This window comes from Sorex araneus, chromosome 1 (genome assembly GCF_027595985.1).
Source record: "Sorex araneus isolate mSorAra2 chromosome 1, mSorAra2.pri, whole genome shotgun sequence".
Lineage (NCBI taxonomy): Eukaryota > Metazoa > Chordata > Mammalia > Eulipotyphla > Soricidae > Sorex > Sorex araneus.
The window spans coordinates 74294736-74315446 of NC_073302.1; the positions used below are offsets into that span (position 1 = coordinate 74294736).

A 20711-nucleotide genomic window follows, 5' to 3' on the forward strand; every position below is an offset into this window, starting at 1 on the left:
CTCCTAGTATCAACCCACCTTCTTCCATTCTGGGAAGAAGTTAAATTTAGGACCAGTCCTGCTGGACTCTGCCAGATGCCGAGAGGACCAGAAATAATTTGGTTCCTACCGCGGCGGTGGACGCCGTGGGGGTGGGAATGAGGGCGTCTGTAGCCCCAGGCGGGCTACTGCAAGACCTGCCCCCGCCTCATCCAAACGTCTCCCAAGTGTTAAAACCCAAGCCCGAGCGCCCCGACCTCGCCTCTCCCCGCCTGCCCTGGCTGGCTTTCTCCAAGCGTGCAGCTGTCTCCTCCCCGCCCAGGACCAGCTGTGCGGCCGGCGGGCTCCACTTGGGACGGGATCCGACGCGCCGCTGCAGCCGGGAAGCAGCGCGCCCCACGCCGGCACCTTCAGCTCTGGTTTGGCAGAGCGCGGGGCAGCTCCCGGTGCGCGCCTAGCCCGAGTCCCGTCGCCCCAACCTCGCACGCTCCCTTCCACCGGGAGCAGTGGGTCCTGGCGGCCAGCAGCCTGCACCCTTTCCCAGGCCTCCTCCCCAAGCAAGATCATGTTATTCTTGGGCGTCCTCCTCCTGGCGGTGGAAGGTAAGGTCTGGGGACCTTCGGGAGGCGCTCTCGGGAGGACCCGCTCACTTTCGGGGCGTCCTGGTGGCTGAGGGGGCTTGCGGTTCTCCAATAACCTCTCCTGGCTTATGCGATGCGCGTCTTGCTCTCAATCTCCGCTCCGCACCCCAAATAATCCTGGGGGCCGGAGGGGGGGGGTTGCAGGGGGTCGTACATGAAAAAACGCGGAGTGGGGTGGACAGTTGCGCATCCCTCCCCTGCCCATTCCCACCACAGGTAGTCCCCCGCGCCGCGCCCCAAGTTGGTAAGTTGGTGCCAACTCCCTACTTGCACGAATTGAAACTCTCCTTGTGCCCACACAGCCCTGCAGCTTGCGGGCGCGCTGGAGTTGCCCTCGGGTTCCTGCGCCTTTGAAGAGGGCACGTGTGACTTTGATTCCGAGTCCGAGTTCCTGCCGTGGATCTTAAATGAGGAAGGTAAGGGGCTCCGCGGGGACAGGAGGTGAACTCTCAGCCCTGCCGCCTTGGCTCTTTCCTTGGGTAAAATAAGCTTGAAGTTCATACCCTAGTGGGGGAGAAGGAACATCTCCAGACCACGTTTAGCAGAGCAGCAGGAGGGAGGAGGGAGAGGGAGGATGGGGAGTGGCATCCTTTGTTTACCCAGCCTGGGGGTAGAAGCTTTGTTCCTCCCCATCAGCGCTCCATAATGGCTAGAAGATGACTCAAATGGGATGACTGTCTCCCACCAACTCTGTGTCTCCCTGCCTCCGGGATCCTCAGACACACCCTCAATGGCAAAGTGGGATATGCAGGTTCTCTTCCTGCCTGTGGAAAATGGTCCTGTAACTTTAGAACGGGACCTCCAGCTAAAATCTTACAGTGTATGTTGTGCCTGTTTGGTTGCATAGTTTCAATCTATGGCTGTGTGCCTGGGGTTGCTCAGCTGGTGGCATGTAGGTCTTGTGTCCTAGACACTTACCATCTGGGTTCTCGTGACAAAGTTGAATCTGGGATCTTCAGTGTCTTTTAACTCTTCCTTGAAATTGTATAGATACAGGTTATTTTCCAGCAACAGGCTCTGGGAATCCTGTCTTTTCCTCTCACATGTATTAAGTCGGGTACAAAGGAAGTGAGCAGCTGGCTTCCTGAGCTTCTCCATTATCCTCTGGCCCCCAAAGTATCCATTCAGAATCCCCAGAGATACCAGAGCCCAGAGCCCCTGGTTAGCATCAATCAGCCCCATTCCCAGCTTACTCTGTGCCTGGTTTCTGTCCGGGGTGTGGAGGTCATTAATTTCTCGACCCTGGCAGGTAGGTGATATTAATTCCAAACTACAGTGAAAGGAATGTGGATGCTTAAAATATATGAGTGGATGATTTGTTTGACATGGTGTCACTCTGTGGTCAGCTGTGAGCAGACCAGTTAGCAATGATGTTGGAGACAACTAGTATTATTTATCTCTGATGATTGCTCAGCCTGGACCTTTACTAACTTTCCTAATGGGTAACTGGGTGAAGGCCATTTCTGATTATGCATGAGATGCTGACCTTGCTGATGGCCTTCTGAGAGTCTCTTGCATTTCCCCCTCCATCACTGTCCCTGACCTGATTGTATGTGAAAGATTTGGGGAGGGCCTGGAAGAGCCCACACAGCTGACTTTGGAGCACAGTCTGTTCTGACACAACCTTTCTCAAATTCAGCTGCATCAGACTTACCTGGTCTGCATCTTCAGAGCCGTTGCTGGGCTCTGCTTGTGTTTGGGTTCAGGATTCAGCGGTCTGGGATGAGGTCTGAGAATTCCTGTATCTTTTTGTTGTTGCTTGTTTGTTTCTTTTGAGAAGAGGTACTCCTAGAGATCCTCAGGACTTACTCCTGGCTCTGCACTCAGGGATCAATCAATCCTGGTGGGTTCAAAGGACCATATGGGCTTCCCAGGGATCGAACCTAGGTCAGCCACATGCAAGGCAAATGCTTCACCCACTGTATTATCTTTCCAGCCCATGAGAATTCTTGTTTCTAACAATTCCCAGGTGCTGCCACTGTGTTTGGTCTGGACACCACACTGTGGGAAACCAGTGACCATTACAACATGCACATGTATGTCGGAGCATATGAGCATGCACTCGTGAGCACACACACACACACACACACACACACATACACCCTGCACTGGTGAACCAGAGTTGGCTAGGATGAGAAAAAAAGAACCTCACATCTAGAACAAAAGTCTCCTTAAATCTTGTGCCCTCAGCACATTCTTGCCTCTCTGTATTCCTGACCCTGCCCCCCAGAAAAGAGTGAACATCCTTCCTTTACTCAGGAATCTCACTGAGCCCTGGAGCCCTCTGGCAGCCATGGTATGGGAGATGGGGGTGGGGTGTCCAGCCTGCCTCCGGTCAGTGGGCAAGCTGCAGCCTGCCTTGAAGCCACCTCCCAGACCACAGGAAGTGCCCTGCTGAGCTGGCACCTCCACACCAGCAGCAGTTAAACAGTGAGTTCAGGGAAAACAGGAAGATGCTTATAGGAAAAGGTGATTATGGTTTAATAGTATAAAGAAAGCACTGTTGCTTTCCTTTCTGTTTTCTTTTTGACTTCTAACGGTCACTGCTTTCTGGCTTAGGCCTGGGACTCCTGGCTTGCTTGAGGGAAATAAATCCAGTCTCCCCAGAGTGCTCCAGGTAAGGCAGGCAGTTTAGACATCTATCATCACAGGTCAAATTTTTCAAAGGTCTGAACTTGGACCTCACAGTCCACTCTGGAGGGACTCTGAGGTGTGTGGGCCAGCAGCCGTGGTTGACTGCTGAGAAGCCATGGCTAAGAATTTCCGTTATAAACCCATTTCTAGGTTGGGAAAGATAATAAAATTGCTCTTGAAATTTGGCAACCTCTAGCTAGCTTCTCTGCAAATTTACTTCATCTTCCTTGCAGAAACTCTTTGAAACTGGTTACCTCTGCCTCTGAACATTGAATTCACTATAGAAAGTTAGAGGTTTCAGAGACTTTTGCCTCTCAGTGTTGGAAACACCAGTCATACTTTTCATAAACCCTCCACCAGTAGGCATATGTCTAGTGGAGAGAATAATGTTAATGCTCAGTGAAAAGAATTTAGTAGGTAAATGAATCTGCCAATTAGGATTTTATCATTGGAGAATAAAATCTGAGACAATGACAGAAGTTCCTAGTTTTTTCCAGAAATATCTTCTCACCTGCCCCAAATTTTATTTGAGTTCTATTCCCTTGGATTATTTAGAATATTAGGTCTCTGAATAGCTCAGATTACAATTTCAGCCTTCCTACTTCATGGCCATTTTGAAATATGACCTAATCTACATTGGGCATAGAATTTGTAAGTTTTAATAAGATGGTGTATTGACTTAGGTTGTGTGTAACAATGCAGAGACCCCCAGGGATGAGGTGGCACCATGCAGGTGAGCCAATGTTGCATCCTGGTCTTGTCTACTTTTGCAAAATGATTGCCTGGTTTTCTTGATTCCCCATGTTTTTAGGGTTAGTTTTTTTTATTTTATCAGAATGTCTTTATTTTGCCTAACTTGTTAAGGAAAATTAAGGAGGCTATGTCAGACTAGATTTGAACTCACTCCTCAATTTTAAGCTTAAATTAAACCCAGGAAAGAAGAGATCCATTAGAAGCTGGCTAGGGTTGAAAACAGTAAGAAGAGAACCATTTTATTCTAGAAATATCTTCTTTGTTCATTTATTTATCCTTTAAAAATAGCTTCTTTAGAGCCCGTAGAAAACATAGTGGTAAGGCACTTGCCTTGCAAGTGGTCAGCCAGGTTTGATCCCCAACAAATTACATTGTCCCACTAGCCCTGACAGGAGCGGTCCCTAAGCCAGATCCCTGAGCGCAGTTGAGTATGGCCCCCAAACTAACAAACAAACAAAAAAACAAAGCAAAAAGACCCTCTAAACCCTCTATTTATTCACTGCTCAAGAATTATTTGGATCTTGTTGAAAAATTGTTCTCAGCTGAAACCTGGACTGTTTTTCCATTCTCCTGTTGCCAGCTGTTGGGGGGCAGAAGCCCTTTGACTTCAGATTCCTGGACGTTATTAGGTTGGCCTTTAATGGAAAGAGTCACAAGTCAAATTAGCCACCAGGCAGATTTTTTTGACCTCATTCAAAATTTTGGAAATGTTGACTTAGTACGTTAAAGGAACCTAACTCCATTTGACAAACTTAGCAAAGGAGAGGAATAAAGCCCTAATCCCAGTACTCAAAGTTAGGTTTATGAGGGAGGGAAAACAAGAAATTAAGAAGGGAAAATAAGAAATTCAAAGGATTTTTTCCCAGTGGGAGTGGGGGTTTGAGAGAATGCCCCACACAGAAAGTATTTGGATGAAATTTATATCTGGGAGCAAGTGATGAGCTCTGAGGCAGTGAGGTGAGTTCCAAGGGTTAACATATTAATAAGGTACAGGGTTTGGAGACTGGGGGTAGAGGGGTAGGGGTTCCGGAATGTCCTGACATCATGCTATCTCTTTCCACCTGAGGATGGTGGGCACAGTTGGATGCCCTGGAGTCAATTTTGAAACTTAACATGTTATTCCTGAGTATCACATGACCAGGTCACCTCAGCTGCAATTGCTACCAGCTGAGCATGGTGCTATGTGCTGTGTCCCAGTACAGCTCTGGTTCTTCCTTGGCTCTGCCTGGAATCCTAGGACAGAACCTTATGGTTCATCCAATGCAAACTCATTTCACTGAGGAGCAGACTGGGGCCCAACAGGCTGCCAGCCATATTCACAGACCAGTGGAGCCTGAGGGCAGGGCCACTGTGTCTCATCTCTCCCCCTGTTCCTTCCTTCACTGTTGCTCTCTATCGCCTGTTATGTTCTCTCTACTAGGGTCTGGACTCTGGAATTTTGATATATTAGATTCTATAACAGGTTGGAAACTTTTCATCAAAGATCAGATTAAATTTCATTCAGGTCAAAGAACATGAGTTCCAAGGTATAGTGCTTTGCTGTTTATCAAACCCACAAATCAAAAGATGAAAACACTTCCCAGGTGTGGCAGGGGTTGATAAATGCCATTGGGAAGAAGGCTTTTATCCCATCATGGATGGAAGAGGGAAGAAACATTCTCTCCTGAGGAATTCTTGGTTGTCACAAAATAAAGTATGAGGTACTAGCTCCACTCAGGTTCTTCTGGATTTTCTCCAAGAGACATTCCAGCTCTTCTCTGACATTAATTCTGAGTGTGCTTTTCATTCAACTTATCTTTTATCTTCTCTCCTTGCTTTTTTTGTTCTGCTTACTTACACTTCTATTATTCTGCTTTTTTTCAAAAATTTTTTATTTTATAAGGTAGTTCATAATATTTGATTACATTTAATATTCAAACACCAAACCACCACCATTACACCTTCCCACCACCATATATCGGGTGTTTCCATGCCAAACCCTAATCCTTGCCCCAAAGCAGAACCAAAATAATTTATTTTGTATTGTTTGTTATGAAAAACCACTAAAAATACTACGAAAAAGTATCCATAGAGAAAAAAGTGTGAAGATTGTTCTGTTTTAGCAGAGGCCATTAAGACCTATAAAATATCACTAACATGTTGTTAAGGGTTGGGTCTTGTGAACTTTCGTATATATATATCTGTAAATATATATATATATATATTTCCCTCTATGTTTAGTTGCCTACTATTTGAACCCCATCAAACGTAGTGTGGTACTCTTGGAGTATGGGTAGGGTGTATCTTATGATGTGTTGAGGTCCAGGAATAGGTTCACTCATGAGGTTTGGCCGAGCATGTCGGGAGTGGCCTTGAACATGGTGGCAGTTGGGTTCTGGGGGTTTTTGGCTGCCAGGGCTGGATTCCTTGGAGTGGGGAGGGCTCTCACTCAACCCTTCTGGGGCACCCCAAGTGAAACAGCCTCGCACAGAGTCCGGTGGCATGGCTATGGCGAGTGTCATGTTATGCTCTATTCTGCTTTGTTTATCCTCTTGACCTATACTGGGTTATTTAAATCCTACACATCCTTAAATACGGCTTTCTAAGTACCCTGTATTTGGCAGATAAATAAATGTCCTTCCCTTCACTCTTCTTATGATTCTTCACTTTGTACTTTGTAAACCTTATTTTTATGAGGTTTTCAGACTCTGCTTCATATTCTCCCTGCTCCCCTCACCATTTTCACCTCATCAAACTGTGATGTCTTAGAGAGCAGAGATCACACCCTGATAATGCTTGACAGATGATATGTGATATTAGCAGGCACTTTGAATTAAGAGAAGAAGAAAGGAAGGAGGAAAGGAGGAAGAAAATGAGTGAGAGAGGGAGGATGGAAGGAAGGAAGGAAGGAAGGAAGGAAGGAAGGAAGGAAGGAAGGAAGGAAGGAAGGAAGGAAGGAAGGAAGGAAGGAAGGAAGGAAAACCATTGACATTTTCCCCTGTAGTGAAGGAGGTTGTATTTTCTACCATGAGACTTCAAAGACATTGGAGGTTTATGTTGTAATTTCCAAATATAACACTGAAGCAGTATTTTAGTTTGTCTCACCAATACATGGTTAACCTCATCCTTGACATGCCAAGGGACAAACAGCCTTGAATTTTTTACCCATCAGGGTTTCCTGAGTCTCTTGATCCTCTGCCATCACAAGCAATAGCAATGCAACCTTGAGGGTGACACTGCGTGGTGTGGAAAGTATTCTTGACAAAACATGATTAGGCTTTGAACTAACTTCCAAGAGTCCTTGTTTCTAAGGAACTCAAGTATGAATTCTAACTCTTGAGTGGGTACAAACAAACTCAAGTTAAATGACTACCAATGAGCAGGGAGGGGAACTGGCATGCTCTTGGAAAAGGCTTTATCTCGTATTATATAACCAACAAAAAATCAAAGGATAGATTTGCAATTTAATGCGAAGCATCAGAATATTTTTTGTAAGGTAAGTTTTAAAAGCATCAGACTGAAACTTCTTAATATCAGTAGCACATGTGAAACATATATTTTAAAATCTCTTATCTTCCTTCCCCAAGTCTCCGTTCACTTTTTTCTCCTTAATAGTCTTAGTTCAATTATCAATGTTCTCTAGTTTATTTTTAATCTTCTTTATTAATCATACATTTTATAGAAAGTGTTTCTAAATAATATTTTACCTATAAATAAGCATTTGAAATTCCTTCTATCCCTCAGGTACCATATTGTTGGAATGCATAGAATATCTGCAGGACATGCGTAGTCATGGTCCCTGCCCTTGAGGATAACTATGAACCAACAGGAGGGAACACAAATCTGAAATTATACTAGAGAGCAAGAAGAATTTTACCAATTAAGTTTTTGTTTGTTTGGTTGTTGTTTTGGTTTGGTTTGGGACCACATCCAGCAAAGAATATTCAGGGGTGATTTCTGACTCTGTACTTAGGAATTACTCCTGACAATGCTCAGGAGACCACATGGGATGCAGATGATCAAACCCGAGTAGGTTGCAAGCAGCCCAAGTGCTCTACTTGCTGTACTCTCTTTGGACCCAATTTTTAAAAAATTTTAAAATTTAATTGAATCACCATGAGATAGTTACAAGCTTTCATGTTTGGCTTACAATCTCACAATGATCAAACACCCATCCCTCCACCAGTGCACATTATCCACCACCAATATCCCAGGTATACTCCCCCTTTCCCACCTTCCCCTTGCCTCCATGGCAGACAATATTCCCCATACTCTCTCTCTACTTTTGGGCATTATAGCTTGCAACACAGACACTGAGAGGTCATCATGTTTGGTCAATTATCTACTTTAGGTATGCATCTCCCATCCCAACTGGTTCCTCCAGCCATCATTTTCTTAGTGATCCCTTCTCTATTCCATCTGCCTTCTCCCCTCTGATCATGAAGCAGTCTTCCAGCTATGGGGCAATCCCTCTGGTCCTTGTATCTACTGTCCTTGGGTGTCAGCATCATGTGTTGTTATTTTATACTCCACAAATGAGTGCAGTCCCTCTATGTCTTTCTGACTCATTTCACTTAGCATGATACTCTCTGCGCCTATCCATTTATAAGCAAATTTCATGACTTCATCTCTTCTAACAGATGCATAGTATTCCATTGTGTAGATGTACCAAAGTTTCTTTAAACAGTTATCTGTTCTAGGGCACTTGGGTCGTTTCCATAGTTTGGCTATTGTGAACAGTGCTGCAATGAATATATAGAAACAGATGTCATTTCGACTGTGCTTTTTTGCATCTTCAGGATATATTTCCAGAAGTGGTATTGCGGGGTCATATGGAAGCCCAATTCCTAGTTTTTGAAGGACCGTCCATATTGTTTTCCAGAAAGGCTGGACCAGTCGGCATTCCCACCAGTAGTGAAGGAGCTCCCTTTTCCTCCATATCCACACCAGCACTGGTGGCTTTTGTTCTTTCGAATGTGTGCCAATCTCTGTGGTGCGAGATGATATCTCATTGTTGTTTTGACTTGCATCTTCCTGATAACTAGCGATGTGTAGCATTTTCTCATGTGCCTTTTGGCCATTTGTATTTCTTTTTTGAGGAAACTTCTGTTTATTTCTTCTCCCGATTTTTTGATGGGGTTGGAGGTTTTTTTCTTATACAGTTCTACTGGTGTCTTGTATATCCTTGATGTTAATCCCTTATCAGATGGGTATTGGGTAAATATTCTTTCCCATTCTGTGGGCTCCTTCTGTATTTTGGTCACTGTTTCTTTTGAAGTGCAGAAGCTTCTTAGTTTGATGTTGTCCCATTTGTTTATGTTTGCTTCCACTTGCATAGTCAGTGCTGTTTCATCCTTAAAGATGCTGTTAGCTTCAATGTTTGGACCCAGTTTTACTAGTTAATTTTCTTACTGAAAACAGCTCAAGTTAGATGCTTAAAGCAATGAAGAAAGGAAGGCTATTAGTTCTCAGAATCAATAGGAAATCTAGATAACCATATTTGTGCAATTATAAGGATAAGCAAAGTATAGGCAGGATCCTTTAGGAGGTCATTTGTATGATTTTGCCACTGTTCATTTGTTACTGTCCCACTTAATCAGTGTCTTATAGTCGTTGAGTCATAATGAGGCCTGCAACCTAGTCCAATACCTTCAATGAAAGTCCATTTGGAGGTGATACTGTTGGCAGTGGGGATGTGATGACTACTCAGTGGTCCAGCTGATAAAGAATGAAGACTTGCAATAAGACAGGAGAAGTGGAAGTAGATGAATGGAGTAGAGTGGGAGCAGTGGTGGTTAATAAAACACCAGAGGGATTCTGCATTAGGAGGATTTGAGGATTGATTGAGTTGGAATGATGTGTCAGAGAGTGACATAATTTCTAGGTTGGGCAGCTGTTTGTCATCACTTGAATTTCAACAGGAAGGGGGTGGGAGGGGAACTGGGTACACTGGTGGAGGGAAGTGGTTATTGGTGAAGGAATTGGTGCTGACATATCCTATAGTATACCTGAAATACAATCATTCATAACTTTGTTATTCATAGTGACTCTAAAAAATAATTTAAAAAAATTTAAAAATAAAGAATTTCAAGAGGAAATATCAAGTTAGGGTAGAAGATGAGCTAAGCTCTGAGTTGCCAGGTCAGCATCCAGGTGGAGCATCCAGCAGAACCTTGAAATTAAAATCTGCAGATCAGCCAAAATCTGGGCAAGATGTGTCTGGAAATCTTCTGCATAGTGTGGTTGAAATCTTGAGCAGAGGTCAGATCACACAAGAAGACTAACTATAAAATAATGATAGCAGTGGCTGAAAGCAGTTTTAAACTTGAGATTTAAAGATTAGGTATAAAAATACTCGAGAGTGGGAAGCAGAAGGAACTATATTTGTAGGGGCATTAGGAAGTTCAAGGATACAGAAGCTAAAGAAGCTGTCACTGTCACTGTCATCCCGTTGCTCATTGACTTGCTTGAGCAGGCACCAGTAATGTCTCCATCATGAGACTTGTTACTGTTTTTGGCATATCGAACACGCCACGGGAGGCTTGCCAGGCTCTGCCAGGTGGATGAGATACGAGAGGGGCAGAGAAATCGAACCCTGGTTGGCCTCATGCAAAGCAAACACCCTACCCACTACGCTATAAGAAGTTGGGAATTGCAAAAAGAAGATGTAGTCAACAGAACCCAGTGCAACAGGAAGGCTTGGATTTGGGGATGGAAAGTTCAGTACTTAAATGCAGGTAGCTTCAGTACTTGATTGAGGGTAGTTTCCAACAAATGAGAAGAATCAGAATGTCCTTGGTAGAAGAATTAATGGGAAATGTCAACAGAATGAATTTCTCAACAAAGATGTTTTTGATGCCTTTGTCAAATAAAAGCTCAACAATACCTATGAAAACAAAACTAGGAGAATTAAAATTTTTTCTTTTGTCTATATTATTTGTATTTTTTTAGAAACTGGAGATTGGGTTTGTTTATGGCATGATGGAAGAGGGTCAGTAAAGAAAGTTCATTAGGAGAGATGGAGAGATTTCTTCATTAGCTATACTGTGGCACCTAATTTCCACTTAACTATTCTGAAACCTGCACATTTAGAAACACACATTTCTTCAGCCCAAGAGTTCCACTAATTAACTCAATAATTCTTTGGAGTCAATTTCAAAATGTATGGCATTTTAATTCTATTGAAAAAAATGTATAGGAGGTAAAAAATTGGGCTAGATTTGTGATAATCATCATGTACTCTGGAACTTATTTTAAAAAGAAAAGAAACATTTTTGTAAGTTTCTAGGTCTGAGGGAACTTAAGTGTCACAGCATCTTCCATTTCTGTTATAGGACTAATTCCCAGTGAGAATTGTGAAGAGAAAATTCTAAGAAAGTAGTTACACAGTCATTTCCTCTACAGACAGTGTCTGTGACCTCTAACTAACATTCCAAGGCACGTTGTATGCACACTTATTATCATCTCTAATCTTCACAATGGTATATGTATGAAGGGTATTATCAACATTTTATGGATGAGGATGTCTGAGACACAAGATTAAGATGATATGCTCAAGAAATATAGTTGGAGGATTTTGATATTGACTCAAACCCACCTGCCTCTAGGGCCTGAGTCCTAGATAGTATAGCTGGTAGAATGTTTGCCTTGCACATGGCTGACCTAGTTCAATCTCCGTCATCCCATATGGTCCCCTAAGCACTGCCATGAGTAATTCTTGGGTGCAGATACAGGAGTATCCCCTGAGTACTGCCAGGTGTGACCCAAAAAGCAAAATAAAAATACAAAAAAGAGGGAAAAAAAGGAAAACACCAAAACCAAATCCACCTTCCTCCAAAGACTTGAGCCTTACTTAGTTCTTGGGTTCATCCTATGTGAATGGAGTTATGCTTTGTACTTGCAGAGGTCAACATCAAGGAAGACAGGTCTGTAAGGTTTACACTCCTCTGGAGATAATAGAAAGTTTCTGCCAACTATCTATCAGATGCCAGGATTATAGTTGCTTTTCTTGAGTTCTAGGCCCAGCTACAAACATGCCTGAGGAGTGCAATGTGGGCCATTGAAGGCGGCACCAAGCAGAGATAAGGAAATATCATTTTGATGGTGTTTTCCATAAAATATTTAAAGCTTACTTTAAATATTATTTGAAGAACTTTCTTGTCAGTCCTCTACATAATCTTGGCAGGGAACATCAGGAAATATGTACAGCTTGAATAACATACTTTGGCATTTTAAGGAAGACTCCTAAACTTTCAAATTCATCAATTCCTGCTGTCAAAGAATGAAGAGAGTCTACAGATAAATGCATTTTCACAAGTCAGTTGCCTTACCAGAGAAGCACTTTGGTGTTTGTTCATTTGATTACTCTTAACCAAGTGGCAATGTTGCGAGAGTGATGTGCTAAAACTTAGCTTGATGCTCAGAGAAATTTCCATTCCTTATTTGAAAAACTTTTGCCTCACTGCCAAGGGGATTTGAAGTGTTATTTGAGGCCAGGCTTCTAATGAAGATGACTTTAATATGCTTTAACTTCTCTGAGAAGTCACTTTCTTAACTTACTAATAATTTATGATGAAGACTATCCAGCTAAATCTATAACCTAAGAAGTTTTCATTTTGAAGTTTTGTCAGTCTTCTATTTCTGCAACATTATCAGAAAAATATAATAGACCGTCGGAGAATGTTTCTAAGTGTTCCTTAACTCTTAAGTGTTTGACAATTTAAAAATGTAAACTTTAAGGAAACTTTTTCACAACAAATCACAAAAATCATGAATAATCATCTGAAATTTTCCATTTTTTTCTCAATACTGTTCCCTTTAACACAAATTCTAATGATGAAAATGTGAGTTGACTATTGGTATTATTTTATTACTTTTAAGAAATTCACACTGAAAATAAAACCCCTTTGAATTCACCTTCAATGCACAGGAATAAGTGGGGAAAATATGTTCGTTCTATTCTAGGGTATAAGCCTTGCAGCATTCATCTTTATGATGACAAAAAATATTCAGCAAACTATTTCCACAGAGCTCTGTAGTGAGTGTTTTATAATACAAGAGAAGTCTAGGCAAAGATAACATAGCTAATGAGGCTGGAACAATAGCACAGCGGGTAGGGTGCTTGCCTTCCACGAGGATGATCCGGGTTTGAATCCCAGCATCCCATATCATCCCCCAAGCACCTCCAGGAGTAATTCCTGAGTGCATGAGCCAGGAGTAACCCCTGTGCATAGCCAGGTGTGACCCAAAAACCTAAGTAAATAAATAAATAAATAATGGCCTCTTTGAGTAACATTTAAAAAAAGAGATAACATAGCTAAGATGCATTAGATTGGAATGGACTGTAATTTTGTTGTTGTTGTTATTTTGGGGCCACACCCCGGCAGTTCTCAGGGATTACTCCTGAGTCTGCACTCAAGGATCTCTCCTGGCCCGGATGAGTGCACTATATGGAGTGTAAGGATTGAATCCTGATCAGCCATATACAAGGCAAACTCCCTACTCACTGTACTATTACTCCATCGCACATCAAAAATGATTTAAGTTTTGATCTTCAGTTTGTGCTCTAGGATCTATTTTATAAACACAATTAAAAAATTATTTTGAAAGAAAAACTCTGTTATCTGTAGAACATAAATCTCATGTTTTGGGGACCCCCCAATTCAAAGAACATACCAGTGAGACCAATGACATCATATTCAAGTCTATCAAAATGGTTCTTTTGCTTGACAAGTATACTATTGCACTAATTATGAAAGAGAACAAAATTGATCCTTCTGTATAATAACTGAGAATGGACAGTTCAGCTGCTAAGTAATTTTATTTGTCCCTCATAATATACCTCAATCCCTCTGCCTCTGCCAAAACTCAGCTACTCACAAATAAGAATTACTATAAAATGAGAGGGTGCCAAATGGTTTATATTTTTAATTAAGTCCATTCATTTGTGGTTTGTTATCAGGAAGTCATTTATAACTGTGTGACTATATTCCTGTCATAAAATAAGTGAGGACATATTTATGAGGAAATTCTTGCTGAGCATAATATTAGTCTAGCAGTCTAAGGATTCTTAGAAAATTAATGGGTCTTAGAAAAATAGATAATATTCCCCATCACTCTTCTCAAATGTGCAGTGAATCACAGTCATGCATAAAAAACAGTGTGTTTGAGACTCTAAAGATTTAAGAACTTCTTCCTGAAAACATTAAACTGAAGAAGCCTGGAGAGAACTTCAGGGATTCAGTGTTTTAATCTCCCTTGATCCAAGCATCAACCACCAAGTAATTTATGCACATTACCCCGAGAACAGAGAATGATGCATGGCATATTTTATTGAAATATCTTGTGTGTGTTTTCTTTAAGACTTTATTTTAATAGGTTTATTAAGGGCCGAAGCGATAGTGCAGTGGGTAGGGAATTTGCCTTGCACGTGGCCGACCTGGCTTTGATTCCTCCACCCCTCTCAGAGAGGCCGGCAAGCTACCAAGAGTATCTCGCCCCCACGGCTGAGCCTGGCAAGCTACCCATGGTGTATTCGATATGCCAAAAACAGTAACAAGTTTCACAATGCAGATGTTACTGGTGCCTGCTCAAGCAAATTGATAAGCAACCGGATGACGGTGATTTTTATTAAAGCACTGTGATTTAGAAAGTTATTCATACTTGAGTTTTAGACATATAATATTGCAGTATATCCCACCACCAGTGTCAACTTCCCTCCACCAATGTTCCCAGGTTCCCTCCCATATACAGCCTGTGCTCTTGACAGGCACCTATCTAAGCTTGGTTGTTAAAATTTGGGTCTTTTGATTTAATGATATGTGTTTTTAAGTAGAGTCTCCAATAGTCATTTTTTGTTTTATTTTATGCTATTGTTACTGTTACTGTTTTTGGCATATCAAATATACCACATACCACGGATAGCTTGCCAGGCTCTGCCATGCAGGCGAGATATTCTCGGTAGCTTGCCGGGCTCTCTAAGAGGGGCAAAGGAAATATTTTGTAAGAAATAAAAATTATAAACACAATGAAAAGGGAGTTTGCTTTTGGGGAGATGGCATTTACACACCATGCATTGACAAAGGGTCTATATGCAAGATAATATAGAAATTAAACAAGTCACTACAAGAATTTAAAAAAACCTAAACTTTTATTCATCCCAATGTTTACTGCTGTATTTTTTTAAATAATAGCTAAAAAATGAAAGTGACTGAAGTACCCATGACAATTAGATAAGGTGTACGTTTATACAATAGAAATTACTCAGTTATATAAAAAATTTTCCCATTCACAACAAAATGCAAAGAGTTCAAGTAAATTGTGCAAAGCAAATTAATCCCTAGGAAAATAGACAAGTTGGATAATTACCATCTATGTGTGCAATAAAAGGAAATAAAATTGGTTAACAGATAACAACAAGTCTCACAATGGAGACGTTACTGGTGCCTGCTCGAGCAAATTGATGAGCAATGGGATGACAGTGATACAGTGATTTATGCTGTAGTCTACAAAACTTTTAATGGTAAGGTATCATTCCATCAGCACATCCTCCACCGGTGTCCAGTTCCCTTCACCATTATTACATTGTCCTCTCATGCCTATCCTCTCTTTTTGATAACAGCAGTTCTTACTGAAGACCTATTCTCAGTATCAATGGTCATTTTTATGTTTATTCTTAGATCTCATTTGAAAATTGCTAAAATAAAGACCTCAGTGGCATTTGCAAACTTGTTTACAAGACACAGGGTGAAAATGTGTTACCTTTGTGCCAGAAAAAAGACCCAGTAAAAAAAAGTGAGGAGGCTCTGCATAAGAACATGTCGAGAATAGGTAAAGAATGTGATTTTTTAATAAAAAAAATTCAAAAAATAAATAAAATGAGCCAGATATTGGCTAAAATTTTAACCTCCAACAAAAAGAGAAACAAACAAACATGGTAACCTCTCAGTATCTGTATTGCAAACAACAAAAGTAGAAAGAGAAAGATAAAGAAAAGAAAGGAAGGAAGAAAGAAAGAAAGAAAGGAGGAAAGAAATAAAGGAAGAAAGAAAGAAGGAAAGAAAGGAAGAAAGAAAGAGAAAAATAGAGAGAGAAAGAAAGAGAGAAAGAAAGAAGGCAAGCCTGCCATAGAGACAGGCTGGGGTGGGGGGTGGCAGGAGGGAAACAGGGGACATTGGTGGTGGGAAATGTACAGTGGAAGAAGGTTGGGTGTTGGAACATTGTAAAACTGAGACCGAATCATAGACAACTTTGTAACTTTATCTCACGGTGATTTAATAAAAAAGAAAAAGAATTTTAAAAAATGAGTAAATAGGATTCTTTGAGCAATTATTCTATGCAAACACTGTGCTAGATGCTATGCATGTACTACCTTATGAATTCTTACATGACCCCATGATACTTATTTTAGGGATCTAGTCAGGATTTAGATTTTATTTTTTGACATTATCAATGTCATAGAGCAAGTAATTGATGATGAATTTTAATCCATATTTGTCTCCAAAGACTGGGAAAATAATTGCTCAGCTATTTTACCTGTCCTTTCACACTCTTCTTTGACATAGAATTTCAAAGAATCTTGGTAATTAAAATATTAGTAGTAGGGGCGGGAGGAAACAGAGAGATAATGCAGAGGGTAGGGAGCTTGCCTTGCACACAGCCAACCCAAGTTCTACCCCTAACACCCCATACAGTCCGCTGAGCCTGCCAGGAGTGATTCCTGAGTGCAGAACTATGTTAAGCCTGAAAACTGCCAAGTGTGACCCCAAAAAACAAAATTAAAACAATAATAGTTATATTTGGGTTAGAGAGATAGTACAGCAGGTAAGGTCTTTCCTTGTTCATAGATGACAGAGCACCACATACAGTACCCTGAGCAAATCCATGAGTGATCCCTGAGCACAGAGCCAGGAGTAAGTTTTGGTCACCACTGACTTTGAACTAGCTCTTAAGATTGATTTCGTCCATACTCTTCTGTATTTTTATATTGTTACTTGATTTTGTCAACATCTAGGTAATTTAGGTCTATTTTTATCCTTATTTTATTTGGTTGTAGGGCCAAACCCAGTCGTGTTCAGGGGCTACTTCCAGCTCTTTGATTAGGGGTCACTTACCGTATTGCAGGGGATGATTGAACTGAACTTAATCTCATGCACACAAAGTATGCACTAAGCCCACTGAGTTTTATCTTCATTTTAGAAGTGAGGAAAGCGAGGCAACAAAACCTACAGATCATATAGCCCAAGCAGTAAGACAGTATTTTATAGCAGATTTTTAGGCTTCTGTTTGTGTTCTATAAAATATATAGCAATTATATTACCTCCCCTTGTCCCCCAACTGCATTGGAGGTGAGAAACTTTTCTATTTAAGTTCTGGTGTGCATAACTAAGAGAAGCAAATAAGGATATTATTTCTACTAGATGTCCCCATGCATGGAGGGCCCACCAAATAAACTCTAATTTCAGGATATTAAATCAATCTCTGGGGCTGGAGCGATAACACAGTGGGTAGGGCATTTGCCTTGCATGTGGCCGACCTGGGTTCGATTCCCAGCATCTCATATGGTCCCCTGAGCACAACCAGGAGTGATTCCTGAGTGCATGAGCCAGGAGTAACCCCTGTGCATTGCCGGGTGTGACCCAAAAAGAAAAAAAAATCAATCTTTTCCTTTAGTGATGGCACAGAGCCCTGGGACAACGAAAGAATTCTTGCCTGGTTCCAAGTTTTAAATGAGATTTCTTTGGGAACTTCTATGAGAATCTTATGCTCAAAGCATCCCCATGACTGCCCTGCATTCTCTGGATAAATGCCAATAGAACTCGTGTCTCTTGATTATCTTAATGGTCTTGTTTTGAAAATGAGTCAAGTGCTAATACAAATTTTTAAGAGTAATAATTATCTGCTTGGGTTATTTAAAAAATATATATAAACTAAAACTGGTAAGATGTAAGCAGAAAACTCCATACAAACCAAAGGAAAATGGAAATTATTTTCTTTGAAATAAAACTCCGTCTCTCTCTCTCTTTCTCTCTCTCTTCCCTATCCTCTTCCCTCTCCTCTTCCTCCTCTTTCTCCTCTTCCTCTTCCTCCCCTTTCTCCTCCTCCCCTTTCTCTTCACTCCTTCCCCCTCCTCCTCCTCCTCTTCCTCCTCCTCCTTTACTAAGTCTAAAACTGACTCTTTTCTCACTCAAAGATCTTAATGCCATTATCACAAAGCTAACATCCTTCCACACTTTCCAAAGCCTAATTTAATAAAATAGAGATGGAGAAAAGAAATTTCCACTACTATCTTCAATTCCTTCAGTCCTCCATTGTTGAAGAATAGATCTTTCTTCTTTTCTTAAAAACAGTATGATCTGGGTGGGAGTGATAGCACAGTACATAAGACCTTGCAAGTAGTTGACCCAGGATTGATCTCCAGCAACACATATGGTCCCAAAGATCTGTCAGGAGTAATACCTGAGTACTTCTGGGGGAACCCCAAAACCAAAAACAAGGGGAAAATAGTATAACTGAACCAGAAAGATAGTACAGAATTAAGGCATTTGCCTTGCATGCAGCTGGACCCGGTTCCATCCCATCATTGCATATGATCCCTCAAGCACAGAGCTGGGAGTTGCCCTTAAGCAATACTGGGTGTGACCAAAAATGCTTCGGTAAAAATAATATAATGACTCACGACCCTATTGGCTGGAATAGATATTAATAGGCAAAGATCAAAAGTTATAACCCTTTTATGTCAGTCTCAGCTAAAATATCTTCCTGTTTCCTGAGTTCTCTAGCTCAAAGACCTTCTATATGGTCCAATTTTCATCCTCCCTAGAGTACATTAGTTCCATAATAATTATCTTTTTAAATTGTGCATTTGTCCTGTACCATCACTTCAGCTATAAGTTTTGTGAGAGTTGGACCCCACCTCGCAGTGTTGCTGTGGACTCTCGTAACCCAGCACAGGGTTACACCTAGAGAAGCTCAAAAAATATCTGACAAAAGGCTGAGCACAGTTTAGTCACTAGTGATGTTGTCTTAGGAAGATGGGAAGATGAAGGTGTCAGGATTTATTATATGAAAAAGAAATACTAGATGAGCCTGCACATCTTAGAGATGATCTGCAGAAGTGATGTGTTTCATTAAGGATGAGTGCAGACAAGTGCATCAAAAGGTAAAAAAAATAGAAAAGGAGGATCTTTCTTTTTTTAATTTATTTTATTCTTTAATTAGTGAATCACCATGAGGGTACAGATACAGATTCACACATGTTAGAACTTGTTTTTCCTTCATACAATGTTCACAAACACATCCCTCCACCAGTGCCCGTTCTCCATCACCAAAAAACTCAGTATCCTTCCCCCTACCAATCCCATCTCCCCCACACCCCACCCTGCCTCCGTGGTAGGGTATTCCCTTTTGATCTCTCTCTCCAATTGGGTGTTGTGGTTTGCAATAGGGGTATTGAGTGGCCATTGTGTTCAGTCTCTAGTCTACTTTCATCAAACATCTCCCTTCCCGGGCAGGATCTCCAACCACATTTTACTTGGTGTTCCCTTCTCTATCTGAGCTGCCTTTTTCCCATCATGTGAGATGAGCTTCCAAGCCATGGAGCCAACCTACTGGTACTTATTTCTACTATTCTTGGATATTAGTCTCCTATTCTGTTATTTTATATTCCACAGATGAGTGCAATCTTTCTATGTCTGTCTCTCTCTTTCTGACTCATCTCACTTAGCATGATACTTTCCATGTTGATCCACTTATATGCAAAGTTCAGGTTCTGCTGTTTTGATGCAACTGGCCCTTTGTCTGTTGGTTTAAGTCACTATCCCATTGGGAAAGCAGAAATTTTTACCCAGACCCCAGGAGATATTTTCTTTTGACAAATGTGCAAACACTTTTTACAATCAAGAAAATAATTTAATTACATTTAGAAATTAATTCCTAACACACATCCTAGGCATGGATCAGAAACTGTGAGTGAGTGAGTTTGTATGTGTGTGTGTGTAAGAGAGAGAGAGAGAAGTACAAACTTAACCTAGTCTATACTCTAAGAGAGGTTTTTTTTTCAGAAAACTGTCAGTTTTTCACATTGCTGCATGTGTGTGAATTATTCAAAGAATTTTATCAATTTTCTTTCCTCTTTCTAATATACACCGAAATTCATAGTACTTGAATTCCACACCACAAAGGAAACATTTTTCCTTATTTGCACAGATTCTTTCTTTTAGGATCCTAGTGACACAAAACTCCATGTGGATCTCTTGAAGCTGTTTGGGAAAATAAAAAATCACCAAATAATGGATATAAATGCCTGTCCATAGTTTTTCTACATTCATATAAAAATGCACACAGCATGTTGCATTTCTATACCCTTCATGTTCCCTGGGCCCACAAGACAGAACCACAACTACTAATTGCTGCCATTAATCATGGGCCCTTGTGTGTTTTACAAACTTCACTTCATTTCCTTCTGCAACCACCCCCTAAAGTGGTTGTAAATGAGGATGTGAAAGTCCCTGGTGATTAAGTGGCCTGCTCCGTGTCACACACAGACAAAGCTGGGGTTGGAGCAGAGTGGCAGAGCTGGGTCTCAAGGCTTATTATGGTATCTAGTCTGCCAAAGCACTTCATTATTTTTAATCCTCTCTGAAAGCACTTACCACTCTTTCATTTGATCAGTCTTTTATAAGAACATATCTTTTCTCTCTATGCCTTAGCAAAAGGCACTCTACT

The 20711-nt window shown here is 41.2% G+C and overlaps 1 protein-coding gene across 2 annotated transcripts in view; it reads left to right on the plus strand.

The window, feature by feature from the left end:
- The first annotated feature begins 235 nt into the window (after window positions 1–235).
- Window positions 236–20711, plus strand: part of MAMDC2 (MAM domain containing 2) — a 142552-nt gene continuing 122076 nt past the window's right edge. The window contains exons 1-2 of one of the 2 annotated variants that reach the window (XM_004600118.2): window positions 236–581; window positions 923–1036. In XM_004600118.2, the coding sequence (XP_004600175.2) occupies window positions 545–581; window positions 923–1036 (151 nt within the window). In that variant the 5' untranslated portion in view covers window positions 236–544. The remainder of the gene's footprint in view (window positions 582–922; window positions 1037–20711) is intronic. The other variant, XM_055140993.1, reaches the window with a different exon arrangement.